The following is a 21,716-nucleotide window of genomic DNA, read 5'->3' on the forward strand; positions in this document are numbered from 1 at the left end:
GAAATGGTGGCATTGGTTACTGGCTCACTTGTCGTACCCGTTATTCATCCAATGGTCAGTGAATATAAAGAATGGTAGGAGATGTGTGTAGCTATACAATCATGAGTATAAAGGGAGTTGAGGTGGAGACTGAGCGAGCACACTGCCCTGAGGTGTCCCTCTACTGATTTTCAGTGAGGAGGTGTTGTTGACGATCCTAACTGATTGAGGTCTGCCGATGAGGAAGTCAAGGACCCAGTTGCATAGGGTGGAGCTCCCTGAATTTGACCATGAGTTTGGAAGGGATAATCTGCAGTCACTGAAAAACATGAGTAGGAAGTAACTGCAGATGCTGGTTTAAATCGAAGATAGGCACAAAAATCTGGAGTAACTCCGCGGGACAGGCAGCATCTCTGGAGAGAAGGAATGGGTGATGTTTCGTGTCGCGACCCTTCTTCAGACCCCTCAAGGGTCTTGACCCAAAATAGGCAACTTTTCGGGCCGAAACCCTTCTTCAGTTTCGGCCCGAAACGTTGCCTATTTCCTTCGCTCCATAGATGCTGCCGCACCCGCTGAGTTTCTCCAGCACTTTTGTCTACCTTTGATTTTCCATCAGCATTCCTTCTTGAACACCCACTCTTTCTCTCCAGAGATGCTGCCTGTTCCGCGGAGTTACTCCAGCTTTTTATGTCTGTCACTGAAAATCAGCCTGAAATACATGTTCTCTTTAATGCAGAGTGCAGAAGCAGCGAGATGGCATCTGCCGTTGGTCTGTTGTGGCAATATGCAACAAGGTCATTGCTAACAATAGACACAAAGTGCTGGTGTAAATCAACGGGATGGGCAGTATCTCGGGAAAAAAATGGATAGGTGACATTTCAGGTCGGGACGCTTCTTCAGACTAATTGTGGGGGAAGCAAGGAAAGACCAGGACAAATCAGGGCCAGAAAAAGATGACCTCAATGAAGAGAGGTTCCATGATAGGCAGATTGTTGGCGAGGGACAGTGTGATCCCAAGAGGGATACATCATTGTAAACTGTGATATTGATTAACCTATCTTCAGTGAAGAAAGGGAGACAAGGGGAGTTGGGGGGGAGGGGTGTGTAAAGTGAGAGGAGGGGGGAGAGGAGTGTTTGTAGAAGCTACCTAAAATTAGAGAAGTCAATATTCATACTGCTGGGATGTAAGCTACTCAAGCAAAATATGAGTTGCTTTTGCTCCGGTTGTGTGTGGCCTCACTTTGGCAACAGAAGAGGCCCAGGACAGAAAGGTCAAAATGGAAATGGGAAGAGTTAAAATGGTTAACAACCGGGATTACCAATAGGCCTTGGTCATTACTGAGGCAGGAGTGAGATTTATGTCTGAACCAGCCTTTCGAAGTACTTCATCACAATGGACGTGAGTCCCACCCGTTGGTTTTTATTGAGGCATGTCACCCTGCTCCTCTTGGGCATTGGTATGATGGATATCCTTTTAAAGCAGATGGGGACCTTGGACCATTACTGATAGGTTAGAGATGTCCATAAAAACTACAGCCAGTTGTTCTGCGTTTAGAGAATGCTACCTGTTGATGAAGAAAATTTTCACCCAACCTTCTCCAATCTGAGAATTCAAATCTGGGAACTAATGGCATACAAATGAACCATTGATTATAATTAGGATACCCTTCCACTTCTGCCATTTCTACAACTGAGGAAGGCCATCAGATATTTTAGCGGTTAATGTAAACTGAAATGCAGAAGCGGATTATACAATAAATGTAGCTACAGCTGTGTATATATTAAGCCTCATGGCAGTCTGCGAATGTTTGTTTAAAGAATGCCTTGCATGAGAGCTCATTTTACAAAGCAGTAGATCAAAAATAAGTTTGAATGTGGGCACTGAATATGTGGCAGGAATGGATCAGTTAGAAGCCTACTCCAATTTTCGGTCAACATCAAAATCAACATCAGTAATGTGGGCATTAGGGAGGCGGTACATGAGCCTCGGGTCTCGTACTAGTAGGATGAGGAACAGCTTCTACAACAACACTATCACATTGCTGAACTCGGAGTCCCGCCGATAGATTTCTCCAGTCTCTCCATCCACATTGTTTGCTTATTCTGTATTTTTATTTCTATATTGCACTATTACTACGGACTGACGCTAAACTGCATTTCGTTGTACCCATACTTGTATCTGTGCAATGACAATAAAGTTGAATTGAATTGAATTGAATTGAATTGAATTGAATTGAATTACGGTGGCACAGAGGTATCATTGCTGCTTTACACCACAGAGACCCGGGTTCCATCCTGACTACGGGTGCTGTCTGTACGGAATTGTACGTTCTCCCTGTGACCTCGTGGGTTTTCTCAAGGTGCTCCGTTTTCCTCCCACATTCCAAAGTGGTGCAGGTTTGTAGGTGAGTTGGCTTCTGTAAAGTGTCCCCAGTGCGCTGGTTGATGTGGGCCGAAAAGCCTGTTTCCACTATCTACCTCTAATCTAAACTAAACTAAACTAAACTAATGTAACAGCCTTATTTCGTGGTGAGTTATCTGAACTACACAGAGTAGTGCTAAAATGTGACAATATCTTTAAGAAACTTTGAATTTTGAACTTAAACCTGCAAATTGGCAGTTTTGGCAATTCAAACTAATATTTTCCACTAGCAATACTTTAAAATATAAATATATTGATATATATATTTTTTATGTTCCCCAAGATCATTCTGGATTAGATTTTACAATATGTGTGAATTTGTCAATGTGACTACTGTGCAAGGTGCCGAGATTAAGTGTTTAAAGCTCATCATGTTGGATTCAGCATTTTGAATTCAGTTGTAAAGGTTTGAAATAAAAAGCTGGCTTCAGCAAAAGTAATCACAAGTTTGCCACTGGCCATGTGCGCGATTTTGGCGCCTTTGTGGGAGGGGTGGGGTGGGGGGCGGGGTTAAAAAACGTTTTTTTCCTACCTTGTCCTAGATTATATTTGGTTGGAGTGCAAGCTTTTGCTGAAGAATCGTTCCGACGGGCGTTCTGTGTATTTTTTTTTAAATCGCCCAACAAGTTCAGGGCTGGAGTAATTTTAAAATCAGCTTCTAAAGCCGTCAACACCGACAATGGGGACGGATTTCAGATGCGGGACAGGTAAACGAAAGCCGTTTATTTTATGTATAAAAGTGGTCCTTAAGATACCTTTAGTTCACATTTTAAGTTGCGAAACGGTGATTTTTTTCCAGTGATTTTTTTCCCCATACGAACCGGCAGTATTTTTCATGCCGATACAGGTCTAAATTCACTGCAACCGCAACGTTCCAAATGATCGCGTTCCAGAAAAACCCACTCGCATGATGATTTAAACGGCCATTAATTTACAGGTATTAAACATTAAATTCCTTCCATTTGGCCTATAAATCCATGACAATGAGATTTAAAAATTATGTTATATTGTGAATTCTTGTGTGAATGTTATTTGGACACTTAGGCTATTTAAAATGTTAATCTATTCTTAAGAAATTGATAGATGTTTAGATCTAATAATTGAATTTTGTAATTAGCTACAATTAGGTAACTAACTAATTATATGCTTTAATTCCAAGTCATCTAAGTAAGATTGTTTCATATTTGTTTCAGAATGCTTCAATCTATAATAACTGAAAATTTATTTCAGTTCTCTTAATTTTTAAGAAAGTTATGGGCTTTTGACTGTCCTCGATCACAGCTTTTGTGTTAAGTCAATTGAAAAGCAATAGGGAACAAGATGCTAATTTCAGAGTATGAAAATGGTCATAACTTTTTTAATACTGAAGATATGAAAGTGAATTAGGTGTCAAATTAAACTTCTTTTTATGCTTTATCTGATCGGGATAAATTACAGACTTGATTTTTTAAATCTCAAAATGTTGTAACATTGCTAATATGTTTATTTATTTATTTGCCTGTTTATTTGTTTATTTCTCTGTCTGTCTGTCTGTCTGTCTGTCTGTCTGTCTGTCTGTCTGTCTGTTTGTCTGTCTGTCTGTCTGTCTGTCTGTCTGTCTGTCGGTCTGTCAAGCTGTTAAGATGAGGTACAATCACATGGTTCACTATCTACTTAGGCTTATAATGCCTTCCTTGGCCGTCCACTATACTTCATGAATAAAGCCTAGGATCGAACCACTTTCGCCAACTACTTTGCCATGTTCAGTGAACTATGTACATGCAATCCAGACCCCTCTGCTGCACATCCACTAGAATTGTTTTCTCTCGTTCAATTTACTCTTCTCATTCTTCTAAAACACCCAGCATTTCTCAGCATGAAATTTCATTGCCCATTTCACTAGACTCTGCATATCTATTATCATGCTCACAGTTCAAATTTTATGTCATCTGCAAAATTGGAAAATGTTAAACAAATATTAAAGAACGAAGTTTGCGAACCCCAGTTAAAGAACAATGGAGGACCCGGTGTGGGGGGACCGTCGTGAGGGAATGGGGGGAGAACAATGGACAATGGAGGGGGGGGGGAACAAACGACAATGGAGATTCGACATGGGGGAAACTGCTGGGGGGGACATGGGGGTGGGGCAAAAGGGGGAGCCAGCGAGCTTTATGACTTTGTCAGCGCCTTAGGTGGCCGCTATTTGTATACATTGTGTGTGCAAGCACAGAATTTCACTGTGCCTAGTCACATGTGACAATAAAGTATTCCTAGTCCTAAAGTTTAGGCACAAAATGCTGGAGTAACTCAACGGGTCAGGTAGCATCCCTGGAGAACATGGATAGGTGACATTTCTGGTCGTGAGTTACTTCAGCGTTTTGGGGTTTTTCCTGCATGAACCATCATCTGCAGTTCCTTATTTTTACCCATTAAAGTTTAATTTGTGTAAAGCGTGAAAGTCAGGTTTCTAATTATACCTGATGCTGCCTCGGCAAGGCCAACAGCATAATCGAGGATAAGTCGTACCATGGCCATTCCCTCGTCTCCCCTCTCTCATCAAGCAAAAGGTATCAGGCAATTAAATCATCCTACCACAACCAGAGAGCAGCGCTGAACTACTATCTACCTCTTTGATGACCCTCAGACTATCCTTGATCAGACTTTGCTGGCGTTACCTTGCACTAAACATTATTGCCTTATCATGTATCTGTACACTGTAAATGGCCTGATTGTAATCATGTATTGTCTTTCTGCTGACTGTTTAGCATGCAACAAAAGCTTTTCACTGTACCTCGGTACACATGACAATCAACTAAACTGAACTGAACTGAGGCAAACACAAAAAGCTGGTTTAACTCAGCGGGACAGGCAGCGTGTCTGGAAAGGTGGAATGCATGATGTTTCGGGTCGAGACTTTCAGGTAACTGGTTGGTATTTTCTGACAAAAGAATGGTCAGCTCAGTCAAGTGGAATGTGCATCCCGTGCAACATGAGAGATTGTAGACACTCACATCCGCATACATATGTATCTGCTGTTGTAGAACTATATTGCTCATTTTATCTTTATGCAGCATTTCCATAGTTTAGATTATGTCTAATTATGTCTTAGGTTCTTACTACAGCACTGGGATAGCCTACATATTTCAATTCAGATTAAACTATAGTCTTCAAACCCTACAATTGAAGGAACCAGTGCCAATGAGAAGGAGCCAGCCACCACATTCATAATCCTTTATGTTTCTGCTTTAATAAATGTAGAAACAGTATTTAGGTAATTAAGGTAAAAGTGAAATAACTGCTATTTTTAGAACCCTTTCTTTAAAATTTACTCAAAATTAACTCTGCCTGTCAAGTGAAGGCATAGCTTTTGAATAGAGTAATGATTTATCATGGAACAAGGTAAAATATATATTTCACAAGAATTGAATAAAGACAGACTGTGTTTTGCATATGCAAAAACAAGTTTGTACCTGTGAGCAATAGGTACCATGATACACATATGTTTATCATAATAAAAGCAATTAAGTTTTATCTGTTCTTACAGAGTCGGCAAAAAACACATTCCTAATGTGAAAAAACATTTTTGGAACATGTTTTACTTCTCAGTAGTTCGCTGCAAAATGTTTACATCGTAGCATTTGTTAAGCTTTTAAATCCATATAGTGTTCATGGTCTTGATGCTACTAATATCATCAGCACAAGTTGAGTTTCTGCTCAGTGCTAAACTCAAAAAGTTAATGCATAGACTCTAATATTTCTATGGCACAGAATAACAAATGTAAAAGCATCTATTCCTTTTTAAATTTCAGAGATAACTTACACAAACCACTAAATCTGTGAATAGGTCACTTTGGTGAAAAACTACCTTGTAAGTAAACCCCTTATTTCAGTAATAATGCACATATAATTATAATATGTTTTTCACATAGCACATAAACCATGGTGTTATAATACTTAATACATATGATGATTTACTGATGAAAGCCCATCACACTTTGACAAAGAATTGCTTTTGTGGCACATTCATTGGATGAAATGGCACATTGTGATTTCTGCATAATGTGATTTTTATGTTTATTAATTAATGCAGCTTGCTTAGAATTAAATGTGTACATGTCAATAATAATCATAAGACACATTAGATATGATTGGTAAAAGACAGTAAAATAAGGTTTACATTTATTTCCATCTTGACTTTGTCTAAAACTATGAATGTTTTTCGTAACGAGTGGTGCCTTGATTAACATCCAGTCAGCAACTTTGCTTTAAGACTTCATTTACCTAATTGAAAAGAAATTGTAAATAAATCTTTAAGCATTATTATGTGCACCCTGACTTAAGAAGGCAAGGGAAATATTGGCCTAAAATTTCCACCAAGCAACTTACCTCTTTACCCTTCCTCGATTGAGTCCTGTAGTACAGGTTCCTCCAAAATCACAGAGTTGTACAGCACAGAGACATGCCCATCGGTTCAACTAGTCCATGCCACCCAAAATACTAGTCTACGCTAATCCCATTATCCTGAATTTGGCATATATCCCTCTATTCCTTTCCTATACATGCGCCTGCCTAAATGCTTTTTAATAGCTCCCATAGTACCTGCCTGTGCCACCACTGGCACCTTTTTTCCCAGACCCCCCATTACCCTTTGTTTGTGACACCATCCTCTGTTGCCTCACAAATCTGCCCTAAATATTTTCCTTCTCATCTTATACCTTTGTCGTCTAGTTTTAGACTCCCTGACCCTTGGAAAAAGACTGTGATCATGTAGCCTTTTTGTGGCTCTCAAAATTCCATGATGCTCGATAAAGTCACCCCTCAGCCTGCTATGCTTCAGTGAGAACCAACCCAATCTATCCGATCTTTCCACGTAACTAAAACCTTCCATTCCACATGATATCCTGGTGAACATCTTCTGCACACTTTCTAGCGCAACCTCATCCTGTCTATAGTACAGTGATCAGAACTGCACACAATATTCCAAGAGAGGCCTAGCCAGTCTCCTGAGTAACATCAGACCTGGTTCAAGGTAATAATTATAACCCTCCTCAGGCTTCAGTCGGGTTAGAACAAGTTCCCTGGAAGAATTTGCACTATCGGACGTACTCAAGGAAGGGTCAAGATGCTCTCCAGGTGTTAGAAGTTGTCAGAGATTTAATGTTTGCGAATGTCCCTAAACATCCACAAACATATAAGCCATGCAAAAAATTATACAAATTAACCATTATAATAAACATGGTCTAATGTTTTTTTTAAATAGTCACTAGCAAACAAAAGATCCAAATTAACTCATTAGAAAAAGTTACCTTACACCCTTGCCTTTCACCTTTGCATGCATTCATCAATATTCTAATACATGGGTTTAATAATCCTCTGCAACGTTAGACCCGGCTCAGGAAGAACAGAGACAAATGGAACTGCAGATGCTGGAATCTTGAGCAAAATACAAAGTGCTGGAGGAATACAGTGGGACAGGCAGCATCTGTGGTGGAATGGACCGACGATGTTTTGGATTGGATTTGAGGTCTTTGAGGAACCTGTGTTTCGTCACCTTGCTCCAGTATTGCAGTGCAGTGATCTCGTCAGCAGGGAGCAAGTGTGCAGAAATGTTGCAATTTTGCTCATGCTTGCAAGGGAGCTCCAAACATGTGCACAATTAGAGAGCAAAAAATAGCAATTTTGTGTGGAAGTGCAGATTTTTAAAACAGACGATTTGAACCATTGGTTATAGCAATATATATATATATATATATATATATATATGGGATATATAATCATTAAAGTGGGGCATGGCAGGCTTTAGAGCTAGATTGTATTGTACAACAATGGTTTATTATTCAATAAGGGCTTGAATATTTTGCTGCACATCATCAGGATAGATTTCTAGAGGGAGGCCATTCTGTCCACTGGGTCTGTGATGGTCAAAAAGAGCCATGCCGCAGCAGGGGAACTGTAGAAAAATAAACTCATTGTGTTTTGTCTTTTGAAATATCAGTGCATATCCAAGTACTTTTTAAATGTGATGAGTATGTCTACTTCTTACCACTCATAATCAGTGAAGATTCAACTGGATACCATTCAACATTTTAACTTCTTACCAACTTGGATAATTGATCTATATTCTAATTGGTGGTGTTGCCCCCAAAATATCTCCAGTGTGAATTCAACTTTTAATTATATTTTTAAATAGCTTGCTTCAAAGAATGAGAGTTTCTTTCTAATAAAATGAGCTTTTAATCAAGTTTCACTGATACTGCAGGTTAGCTAATAAAGTTAATAGCATAGATAGATGCAAAGTGGCATTAATAGCTCTAGAAACGCGTCAATTGGAGAGGTTCAAGGGTCCATCTACAGAATTACAGAGACCAAGGTATGGGTGCAGAAAGTAATAAAAATGATTATTGGCTTTTATTGCAAAAGGGGTGGAATATAAAACAAATTGATGGCAATTAAATAAAGGTGAAGTTAAATCTCCATCAACGTACTATACACTTTTGGGCCAAAATCTCAGACCCAGTGCAATGTCGATCTATTAAACTAATATGGGAGTAAAGGAGCTAAATTACAAGGAAGTGCTACACAGACGTAGCATAGTTATTATGGTTGATTCTAGTCTATCCAGTAATAACTAAATTGTGGTACTCAAGAGAATGAATCTATTTCTTAAGGCAGATAGAAATTGTTTCCCTTTTCTGGGAGGATATAGCGCAGGGAGCATCGGATTAGATCTGCGATATTTAAGCTAGCACTTCCTCACACAAAGCATGGTGCAAATCCAGATCTATCCACTAAAGGTAGCTGGGATAGCTTGAAACTTTCAAACTGCACTGATATAATTTGTAGACTCAAGGAGCAGAAGATGCTGAAATGTTAAGTAAAACACTCAGTGGGCCAAGCAGCATCTGTGGAGGGAATGGATTTCAGGTCGGGATCCTTCTTCAGGCTGAATAACTGAAAAAAAAACACAACTCTGAAGAAAGACACAAAATGCTGGAGTAACTCAGTGGATCAGGCAGCATCTTTGGAGAAGAGGAATAGGTGACATCTCAGGTCATGATCATTCTTCAGACTGAAAGTCAGGGAAGAGGGAAACTAAAGATGTGAAAAATACAAAGAACAAAAGAATGAAAGGAAGGCAAAGAACAAATCAAAGCCAGCCAGATGATCACTTTTCTTTAGACTGATATATTTTGTTGGGTAGGTTCTATGGATACAAAGCTTATGTGTAAGCATAACTTTAAAAAAATACATAGGTTGTGAACTAATTGAATGACAGAATCAGTTTAAGAGGCAAATAGCCAACTCCAGTTCATTTAAAAAATATATTTCATGCATGTTAAATATTTTACATATATTTTAAAACAATGCATTCCAAACATTGCAATCAGTTATATCTTTAATTACTGAATACTAACCAATAACTTTTTGCTGTTGAGCCTTTGGCTGGATTCTGCAAAGAACAAAATCATAAAAGTAGTTATGTTGTTGGATGATTTGATTATTGTTGCAATATCATGCATTGAGCACTAGGTGGTGTGAATGACCTGTTTTAGGTGATCAGATTTACCACTTCATTGTGATTAGCAAGCAAAATCACTAGATGACAATTTTAATTTTAACCCAATTGAAAAATTAAAAATCTTAACAATTTAAATATAGTAAATAAAATGTTAAAACATTTCAATATGATAATAAATTAAGCATAATTACCTGGGATAAGGATCACTGTGTTGTTCCCTGATGGAAAAACATAAAAGGTTTGTGTTCTTCACTTGTATTAAGGTCCCTTTAAGAAATATTTGGCACTGAGATTTTGAATTAGTATTGGTATTGGTTTATTATCGTCCCGTGTACCGAGATACAATGAGAAACGCTTTGGTTTAGTTTAAATTAGTGATACAGAAGGGAAACAGGCCCTTCGGCCCACCGTGTCCGCGCCGACCAGCGATCCCTGCACACCAACACTATCCTACACAAACTAGGGACAATTTCCAATTATACCAGGCCAATTAATCTACAAACCTCTTTGGAGTGTGAGAGGAAACCGGAGATCCCGAAGAAAACCCATGCAGTTCAAGGGGAGAACGTACAAACTCCGTACAGACAGCACCCATAGTCAGGATCGAACTCGGGTCTCTGACGCTGTAAAGCCAGCAACTCTTCCTTTTGTGTCTAAAGACGGGTCTCAATCCGAAACGTCGCCTGCTCCTTTTCTCCATAGACGCTGCCTCACCCGCTGAGGTTCTCCAGCTTTTGTTGTCCACTTTCGATTTTTCGAGCATCTGCAATTCCTTCTTAAACACTACATTTTGTGCAGATCTTTTGCACCTTCGCTAACTTAATTTGTGAAGACAAATGTACTGTAGGTCCCTTATAATCAGAGACAGGTGAATTTATAATGGGAAACAAAGAAATGGTAGAACAGTTAAATGAATACTTTGATTCTGTCTTCACTAAGGAAGACACAAACAATCTCCCAGAAATACTAATGGACCAGGGATCTAGTGGGAGGGAGGAACTGAATGGAATCCGCATTAGTCAGGAAATGGTGTTAGGTAAACTGTTGGGACTGAACGCAGATAAATCCTCGCGGCCTGATGGTCTGCATCTCAAAGTACTCAAGGAGGTGGTCCTAGAAAGCGTGGATGCATTGGTGATCATTTTCCAATGTTCTCTCGCCTCTGGATCCTGTGGACTGGAGGGTAGCCAATGTAACCCCACTCTTTAAGAAAGGAGGGAGAGAGAAAACAGTGAATTATAGACCATTTAGCCTTACATCGGTAGTGGGGAAGATGCTTGCGTCAATAGTTAAACATGTTATAGCAGCGCATTTGGAAAGCAGTGACAGGATCGGTCAAAGTCAGCATGGATTTGTGAAGAGGAAATCATGCTTGACTAATCTTCTGGAATTTTTTGAGGATGTAACAAGCAGAATGGATAAGGGAGAGCCAGTGAATATGTGTATCTGAACTTTCAAAAAGCCTTTGACAAGGTCCCACACAAGAGATTAGTGTGCAAAATTAGAGCACATGGTATTGGGGGGAGGGTATTGACATGGATAGAGAACTGGTTGGCAGACTGGAAGCAAAGAGTAGGAATTAATGGGTCCTTTTCAGAATGGCAGGCAGTGACTAGTGGGGTACCGTAAGGATCAGTGCTGGGACCCCAGCTATTTACAATATATATTAATATTTAGATGAGGGAATTAAATGTGTCATCTCCACATTTGTGGATGACACAAAGCAGGGTGGCAGTGTGAGCTACAATGAGGATGCCATGAGGCTGCAGGGTGTCTTGGATAGGTTGGCTGAGTGGGCAGATGCATGTCAGATTCTGTATAATTTGGATAAATGTGAGGTGGCAAGAACAGGAAGGCAGATTATTATCTGAATGGTGTCAGATTAGGAGAAAGTGAGGTGCAACGAGACCTAGGTGTGCTTATACATCAGTCACTGAAAGTAAGCATGCAAGTACAGCAGACAGTAAAGAAAGCTTAACGGCATGTCAATAAACTGTACAAGGCCCTGGTGAGACCACACTTGGAGTATTGTGTGCAATTTTGGTCTCCTAATTTGAGGAACGACATTATTGCTATTGAGGGAGTGCAGCGTAGCTTCACCAGGTTAATTCCCAGGATGGCGGGACTGACATATGATGAAAGAATGGGTTGACTAGGCTTGTATTCTCTGGAATTTAGAAGGATGAGAGGGTATCTTATAGAAACAAATAAATTCCCAATGTTGGGGGAGTCCAGAACCAGGTGTCACAGTTTAGGTATAAATGGTAGGCCATTTTGGACTGAGATGAGGAAAAACCTCTTCAGCCAGAGAGTTGTGAATCTGTGGAATTCTCTGCCACAGAAGGCAGTGGAGGAAACTTCACTAGAGAGAGAGTTAGATTTAGCTCTAAGGGCTAAAGGAATCAAGGGATATGGGGAAAAAGCAGGAACGGGGTACTGATTTTAGATGATCAGCCATGACCCGAAGGGCCGAATGGCCTACTCCTGCACATATTTTTCTATGTTTCTATGTCTACCGCTGCGCCACAGTGTTTGTGTACTATCCAATCAATTCAGACCAAACTATGCATGAGTACAATCAACAGTGACAAACCTCTTGATCTCACTTCACCAGTGAATTGTGGGGGTCAGATCTTTGGGGTCATTTAGCGAGGAAAAGGGTCAATATTTGAAAGGTCAGGGATTTTGGAGCTGGGGAGAACTAGCACTGAAAAGGGGTTGAGGCTTGGGGCATCTCAGCTTTGATCATCTTGAATGGCAGGACAGGCTTGAGGAGCCAAACAGTCTATTTCTGGAACTACTTTCTCATTTTTTATAATGATCTTGGCACTCATGCAGCTCCTGGGTTGCCTTGTCCGGTCCTCTTACTGACCCTGCTGCATTTCTGCAATACACAATTCTCTCCTTTATCCTCTCTGGCTCAGTGGTTAACGGTGTATCTCTAATACCTCTCTCTTTGACAGCACATGTCTCTTTGCTGCTTCTAGTCTATCACCCATATGGCTTCGTCCAATATTGGAATTTAGTTTACAATATTCAATGTACTAATGAATGTTAGTTACTGTTACTTGCAGTATAACTCCAGTCTGGAATCAAACTAATTTTTAAATCCACACAATTTGCCAATTTCATGTATAAACGTCTCAATGTTTTAAATGTCAGTGAAGTGAGAATGTCGCAGTGTCTGGCTTCTCATTGTAGTTACATACCCTAGACACCAAATTAACACTTACAGTACGCATTGCAATTAAATTAATTGTTAGTCCCAGTTGACAGTGCTGTTGGCTTATGAACAACAGTAAAGTATTGGTTTACTTCTAACCTTTTGATTTGAAAGATAACTTAGAAATACCATCCTCATTCAGCAAACAAACTATTGATGTAGAATATATGATGTAGAAAGATGCACTAATTCTTCGCAATACTTTGTATATTTCACATGTCACACATTCCTATTAAACAATGGGAACTTACTGCTGGTCCATGATAAGAGGAATTCGGGATGTGTCAGAATTAAAAGGGATTCGTGGGGGGACCCTTTCCCCAGTCCTGGCGTTAAACATGGGGAGAGTGGATAGAGGTCGCAAGCCATCCCTGCTTTTAGCCAAGTTCCTGAGTTCATTGGTATCATCCTGAATCGACTGGTGATGGACAAGTTGAATACTGAAAAGAAAAAGCAAAAGATAAATAAATATGAATTTTATTTTTTACTTGTATTTATATTAAATTGACTGAAAACAACATTTGTTTAAACTGCTAGAACGGGAATCTCATTCAACTGAGAATCTAGAAGTTTCTGATCCTGACTCTCATGAAGTCATACAGTCACAGTCATAGTGCACGGACACCAGCCCTTCGGCCCAGCTTGCCCATGCTGACCAAGATGCCCCATCTACAATAGTCCCACCTGCCCGTGTTTGTCCCATATCCCTCTAGACCTTTCCTATCCATGTACCTGTCCGAATATCTTTTAAATATTGTTTTAACACAAACACATACACAATCAGCAAACACAAAACTCCAACACAAACTCAAACTTGGATGTGCCTATTGTAGCTTGGGAATGGGGTGATTGAGTATCTAAGATAGTGTTTTCTACGTAAGATTGTTGTAATGTTGTCAGTTACTCCAAATGCAGCTTTACCAATGTCTTGTATAACATAACACCCAACTTCTGTACTCAATACACTGACTGAACTATACACATACACTTCTGGATCCCTCTGCTCTACAACCTCCTGCCTTGGTTTAACTTCCCAACAGACAACACCTCACATTTCTCTGCAATAAACTCCATTAACCAATCCTTACCCCACTTGCCCAAATGATCAAGATTGTGCTGTAATTTTTGGAAACCATCTCTGGTATCTCTGCTACTACCCATGTTAGTGTCATCTGCAAACTTACTAATCATGCCTTCTATATTCACATCCAAATAATTGTTGTACACCACAAATAACTATTGTCCCAGCAACAAACCCTGAGGCACACCACTAGTCACAGGCCTCCAGTCCGAAAAACAACCGTCAACCTTAACCCTCTGCTTCCTTCCATGAAGCCAATTCTCCATCCATTCAGCTACCTCTCCCTGTAGTATATGATATTTTTAGTTTAGTCTAGTTTAGTTTAGTTTAGTTTAGAGATACAGCGCGGAAACAGGCCCTTCGGCCCACCGAGTCCGTGCCGACTAGCGATCCCCGCACATTAACATTACCCTACACACACTAAGGACAATTTACCTTTATGGATAACCAATAAACCTACAAACCTGTCCGTATTTGGAGTGTGGGAGGAAACCGAAGATCTCGGAGAAAATCTACGCGGTCATGGGGAGAACACACAAGCTCCGTACAGACAGCACCCATAGTCGGTATCGAACCGGGTCTCTGGTACTGAAAGCAATGTAAGGCAACAACTCTACCGCTTCGCCACCGTGCCCCCCCCCCCCCACTATGTTATTTCACTGACATGATATTTCATAATTATAATCTTTGAAGTTGAACCTTTACAATAGATTAACGTTTACAATCACCAGCACAAGCACATGTATGCTGAAGTGTAAAACCAGTGAAGTGTTCGCACCAAATCATACTGTGGTTAAAGAGGAAGCGTTGGTACAGGATCAGTCTGTTCCCTAAATAGCCACAAAACTGTAACAGTGACCTAGATGGTTCTTCAAATTAAAAAGCATTATGTTGAAACTTGATATTCATGCCATTGGTTCTATTAATAGAACGGTAGAAAAGCAGACAATGTTGTTCACCATGGCAACCAATGCTTCAGTCACCTGCTTTAACACATGAGCCAATGCATTCATTACTATTTGAGAAACAAAAAAAAAAGCTGCCGACATGAGATATCTAAAACAAAACAGATAAATGCTGGCAACACGCAACAGAACAGGCCGCACCTGATGGAGGAGAAACAGTGTCTGTGTGTCAGGTCAGAGACCTATCATTAGAACTGAAAGGAGAAATTGAAGAAGCTTGTAAATCTGCTAGGAGGGTACTGGAGCATGATGAAGGAGTATTCATTGCTATTCTAGGCTAACTCGTTGCAGACAAAGTGAAAGCAGTAATGCGCTTGTCTGCAACCAATCGTCCCTGCCCCATTAAAGACAGACACAAAAATCTGGAGGAACTCAGAGGGTCATGCAGCATCTCTGAAGTAACGGAGAAAGGATGATGCTTTGGCTCGAGACCCTTCTTCAGACTGAGAGTCATGGCAGAGGGAAACTAGATGTATGAAAAGGTGGAGAACAAACCAGACAATGGTCGAAGAGCTCACAATCGTCTGTTGTTGGCTGAGGAGGAGGAGGTAAAAACGAAAGGATAAGAACAGTGAAACTGGCAAGACGACTAAGGTGTGTGGGGGGGGGGGGGGGGGGGGGGGGGGGGGCGGAGAGAGGGCCTGCAAGGGTTTCTTGAAATTAGGGAAATTAATGTTCATACCACTGGGTTGTAAGCTGTCCAAGCGAAATAAGAGGTGTTGTTCCTCCAATTTGCATTTGGCCTCATTCTGACAGTGGAGGAGGCCCAGGACAGAAAGGTCCATGTGGGAATGGGAATACAGTAAAATGTCCGGCAACCGGGAGATGGTGAAGGCCGGCCACATTACCGTTTATAAGCAGCTGCCTCCAACCCGTGTAAATTAGATTTCATAACCATCACTAACTTTAATTTCACTATAACTGTCACAAACTCTGTAGCCAGCATTGATTACTAATGGCTTTCTCATCTCTGAAAATTGCCAATATGCCTCCTCTTTAATATTATTTCTCTTCTGATGTATTCCTGTAAATACTTCAGTTAACTTCTTATCATTGGTGATAAAACGCTAGACATTTTGCATTGCATAATGTGTTTCTGCAAATGAATACAGTTGAGACAATGTCTTCAAAATACCCATTGTTCAAAAATAATATGTTGCTATATTCATCAAGTTTATTTCAATTAATACAATACAATACAATACAATTCAATTTATTGTCATTTGGACCCCTTGAGGTCCAAACAAAATGTCGTTTCTGCAGCCATACATTACAAACAAATAGACCCAAGACACAACATAATTTACATAAACATCCATCACATTGCTGTGATGGAAGGCCAAAAAAACTTCTCTCTCCACTGCACTCTCCCCCCCGATGTCAGAGTCAAAGTCAAAGCCCCCGGCGGGCGATCGAATTGTCCCGCGGCCATTAAACCCACGCCGGGTGATGCAAGGTCGCACACCGGGTCTTGGTGTTAGAGCCCCCGGCGTGCGCTCGCAGTCCCGCGGCCATTCCAAGCCGCGCGGGGCGGTGCTGTAAGGCCCCGCTCCAGGAGCTTTTCAACCCCGCAACTTGGGCGGGAGAAGTCGCCGTTGCGGAAGCCCCGAAAAGCGGTCTCCCTCCAGGGACCCGCGGGCTCCCGGTGCCGCCCGCCAGACCCGCAGTTGCAGCCACCGAATCTCCGGGGGTCGGGCCGCAGCAGCGTCCACCACAGCTCCACCCGCTCTGGACTCGGCCAGCTCCGCGACGGTGAGGTGAGTAGTCGGCACCACAGCCCCCGGTCTTCCTGTTGGAGGCCGCTCCTCGTTGCGGCCCCAACGACAACGGAGACCCGACAAAGAAAAGGTCGGGTCTCCCGTGCAGGGAGAGATTTAAAAGTTACCCCCTCCCCCCCACACCACCCCCACCCCCCCCACACACAAACCCCAACAAAAAATAACAAAAACTACATAAAAACAAAGACATAAAATAATAAAAACGCAGACGGACTGCAGAGGCCGCTGCTGACGAAAGTCGCGCCGCCCACCGAAAAGTCGCGCCGCCCACCCACAAGATGAAAGGAGAGAAAAGTCAACTCACTCTGAAGTCTTTGCATCTCGTTTTTCCCTGCAATTGAACAAAACAAAAAGGTGTCAATAAAGGAAAGGGGAAAATCATTGGAAGTTCAGCTGAAATCAAAATGAGGAGAAACCCATTATGGACACCACGTTCAAATCAGTTTTGCAAAATTACAAGGCAATTTAGTCAGAAGTGCCCAATTTAACATCAGAAAAGGATCCTCTTCACCAATTTGACTTCTAGCATAACATTTTAAGATCACCCCGTGAGGCTTATGTTTCCCCAAGATGTACATTCTTAAAAGAAAACTTACACTCCCTCTCGACGGCAGCACATTATGTAAGCAAGGATGAGACACAGAAATAGACCAATTACTAAAGGGACTGTTATTGTGACCACATAGTCCAAATAGTAGTCTCTGTCTTCAAGGAAATCGGGGGGAGGATCGTATTCTCCACTATCTGTAAGGATACCGTCCCCAAGAACCACCTCGACCTCTGGGGAATCTGGTTTAGATTTATCGATCTGTTAAGAAAAATATAAGATGGATTACTTAGTGTGTCTGCATTATAAATAAATATATATTAACATGTTATATTTGTCGTTTTACGTTCAACATTTAAGTTGCCTGGAGATGAGGCACTCATTGTAGGATATCCAATAAATGGCCTGGTCTTGAAGTCACTGCATGGATGTAATTTTCCTTTTGAGTTACTGATCAGTGTTGATCCCTAAGATGTTGATGATGGGAATCGTCATTTATTTGAAAGGTCTAAAATACTTTCTTTTGTTGATTATTTGAACTGTGAAAGCCACACTCCTTCCGTGGGCTTTAATGGTTTGAAAGATACCTTCCACTTCCCAGCCTATGCCTGAATGATGCCTTGCATTATATCTTGCTCCTTGCAGGTGTGGAAATCACAATTAACAGAGAACCAGTGAATGGAATTGAACAGTGTGTAATCATCCGTGAAAATCCCACCTCTGACTTGTTTAATGTTACGATCTCCTACCTATAACATCACAGAAGGGGGTATTCAGACCATCCAGAACATGTTGGCTCCATGGCAATCAATCCCGTTTGTCCCATTCTCCTTCTCTGTATTTCCCTATTACTCATTCCCTCTGACACTTGCCCATCATCTCCCCTATTTTCCATTCACCTGCATTGAGTGGACTGTATAACAGCCAGTTAACCTTCCAACACATCTATGGGATATGAGGGGAAGCTGGAGCACCCAGACGAAACATCTTATATGAAGCAATTATCCAGGGTAAATCATCAACAACCTCTCCCCATGGCAACCGTGATGATTTTATCCTTCCACCACCAACAAACGGTCATTTAACCTTTGTTTATTTTCTCCTTTTCCCAGTTTTGACAAAGAGTCATCGATCTGAAGGGTTTCGTTGTCTCTTTCCACAAATGCCCGCCAGCGTTTCCAGCAATATCTGCATTAGCTTCAGACTTCCACCATCTGCGGATGAATGATTTTCACCCACTTGTGCAGTAACCAGGCGACATGCCAAGAGCTCCCTGCTGCTTGGATGATCAGCAGAGAGCAACATGCAATGTTGCCAAATTCCACACTGTTTGTTCACTGCTCACTACAAAATTTCATCAATCCATTTGTTCAACGCCCACTGCAAAATTTCATCAAGGTATCATTACTAGGAATACAATTCTATACTCAATTTTTTTCGTCAAAATTTTACACAAAAAAAAAAAAGCAGGGTCTATTTCCAGTGATTCTTTAGAACTTGGATTCTCTACAACCAGAAATTGGATGCTTCCAAGATGGCGCCCACCCCAGGCGACTATTTGTGTGCTGGCCACAGAAGCAGATCTACAATCACATATTACAATCGCTCCACACACCTAAATCTCTATTCTATACACTGTAAATGGCTCAATTGTAATCATGCATTGTCTTTTCGCTGACTGGATAGCACGCAACAAAAGCTTGACATTGTACCTCGGTACACGTGACAATAAACTAAACTGTACTGTACTGTAGCTCTTATGCAAGGAGAAACAGCAAGTATTTGCAGTGCTTTTTAGTGTTATTGATAACTATTACAAAATGGTCATAAGTGATAGGCGCAGAAATAGGCCATTCGGCCCATCAAGTCTACTCTGCCATTCAATCACAGCAGATCTACCTCCCCCTCCTAACCCATTTCTCCTGCCTTATCCCCATAACCCCTGACCCCCATTTCAAATCAAAATGTTACTTTACAATAATAAAACGTACCAATAAGATATTGCACCAATCAATAATGAACTGAGGACTAAATGTGTCTTCACAGTTGCTGGGTCCGAATTGGTCACTGCATTGTTCTCCTCCAAGTACTTCCTCCTCCAGGCAAGAAGGGAAGGGCAAGTTGGAACCAACCTTTACATACACACTGCAAAGCAAGCATATCAAGTTATGCATTTCTCAATGAGATATATAATGCAAGGCATATTTTAAACTACACATTTGTGAAAGTGTACTCATCGTTAAATTGGCAAAGGCACAGGCAAAAATAGACGGCATTTGGTAAAACCTCAGAATATTTCCATTATTTGCATTAAAAATATGCTCTAAGCTGTTATCCACAACAACAAGCTGCTGTTGTTATCTTAGAATGTCTCAAAATATCAGACATTTATGGATATTGAACTGCGGAATAATAAATAACCATTCAGTTACTGCCAGTATGACTTTGAAGTACCTATTATGGGTTTGTTCAGAGGATGTAGTCATTGTTGTCCATCCCAAAATTTCCCTATACCTCAGGAGTTTGCTAAATAATCTCAAATGGCAGTCAACACGTTACTGGGCCTAGAATTACACATAAATCAAACTGTAAGCTTTTGATTATTGCACATACCCATCCCTGGGATTAATGTAGGATTAATGTGGATGATTAAAGTGGTCGGCATAGACTCAATGGGCCAGATAACCTGTTTTTGGGCAGAATAACGCCATGATCTAAACATTCCACAATCTATAACCCCTGCAATAGATTCACAACCATTATTATTGGTCTTCTCTTACTCTAGATTTATTTTGATACCCAATTTTAATTCCCAAGCTGCTGCAGTAGAAATTGAGCTCTAATCTAAGGATCAACTGTCAAGGTCTTGGGCTATCTATCCAACTTAAAGCCCCTGTCCCAATTTCACGACCTAATTGGTGACCTCTGCCAAGTTTTCCCTTGACTCATACTCGCAGCATGGTCGCCACAAGGTCTTAGGAGGTCTTCGTAACTCTTCCTCATGCTCGTGAGTGGTCTCCGCGTACTCGTGGCCTCAATTAGGTCACGGCGTTTTTTCCAGCCTGATAAAAAATGTCCGCGAGTAAAAAAAAGGTTGGCCTGGAAAAAATTGATACTTTTTACTCATAGGCAGGTCGTGATGGTAGTCGTAGGTCGGTAACTGGCCCAAGAAAAAAAATGCAAACAATACATAATTTTATCATGTGATCATTTTCCACTCGTAGCCAGTCGTAGTTGATCTTAGGCGTGGAAGACTGAGGTCGAGGGGGGTGGTAGGAGGTCGTAGACATAGTCATATGAGGTCGTAGACATAGTCGTAGGAGGTCTGATGGTGGGATTTCTATATTTAAAAGGGTGTTATACAGATGTGATATTAACTTATTTGACTCCGAGTTTCTATTCATACATTCGTCTAGTGTGTCTGGCAACAAAGATTGATAGTCTTAGAAATATGATTTCAGATAGTCTCGAATTTGAAGGTATCGAAAATATTGACTACCTTTCAGGTGATATTTCGACTGTAATTCATGAAATGAGAGAAGAGTTCCCATCTCATAAAGATCTCCGTATTTTTTGATTCCTGATCTTTCCCAATGTGTAAACGTTTTGTCTAAAATAGATGGCTTGAACGAAGGATTGTTGGCAATTGGTGAGAGAGCACAGGACAATAATCAAAAGCTTTGTTACTAATCACCTTGATGCCAATGCAAGATGTACCAATTCTTCTGAATGATTACTGTAAGACCCTATTTGCACACACAGTTGTACATGAGACTTGTGTGTTTCCCTTAATATCATAGTGAAGGACAACATGATGCATAGAGTCACAGAGTCATACAGAAAGTGGGATGGCATGGGGCTAGTGTGGCCAGGTGGTCAATGGTCAGCCCAGAACAAACAAGGGCCTTGTTTCCACACTGTATCTCTAATGCTAAACAGAAACTCAATCGTTCCTGCCTTTGCGAGGTGGGCAGAAATCAGACATTATGGGGAAAATTACGCCATCACAGGGCGAACGTACGAAGACAACATAGAGAGAGAGCACCGGACATCAAGATACTAGACTAAGTGGGACCCGTTGGGTCCCAGCATCACACAGGAGGGCTGGTCATCCAACGCAATATTCCACCTCTCCACCATTTCTAATATTGGTGGCCAGTTGGAGGGGGGGTTTCTGGAGCGCTAGTATGGGTGTTGTGGGCTGAAGGGACTGGTTTCCGGAG

At 41.1% G+C, this 21,716-nt stretch overlaps 1 protein-coding gene across 1 annotated transcript in view; it reads right to left on the reverse strand.

Annotated features, from left to right (window-relative positions):
* Positions 1–5,775: 5,775 nt before the first annotated feature.
* The window catches only part of LOC116982049 (epsilon-sarcoglycan-like), a 51,899-nt gene continuing 35,958 nt past the window's right edge, over positions 5,776–21,716 (reverse strand). The window contains exons 6-12 of the mRNA XM_033035332.1: positions 19,485–19,638; positions 17,543–17,754; positions 17,251–17,277; positions 13,374–13,562; positions 10,091–10,117; positions 9,796–9,830; positions 5,776–6,661 (exon numbers count right to left, since the gene is read on the reverse strand). Of these exons, the coding sequence (XP_032891223.1) occupies positions 6,654–6,661; positions 9,796–9,830; positions 10,091–10,117; positions 13,374–13,562; positions 17,251–17,277; positions 17,543–17,754; positions 19,485–19,638 (652 nt within the window). The 3' untranslated portion in view covers positions 5,776–6,653. The remainder of the gene's footprint in view (positions 6,662–9,795; positions 9,831–10,090; positions 10,118–13,373; positions 13,563–17,250; positions 17,278–17,542; positions 17,755–19,484; positions 19,639–21,716) is intronic.

Source organism: Amblyraja radiata, chromosome 16, assembly GCF_010909765.2.
Source record: "Amblyraja radiata isolate CabotCenter1 chromosome 16, sAmbRad1.1.pri, whole genome shotgun sequence".
Lineage (NCBI taxonomy): Eukaryota > Metazoa > Chordata > Chondrichthyes > Rajiformes > Rajidae > Amblyraja > Amblyraja radiata.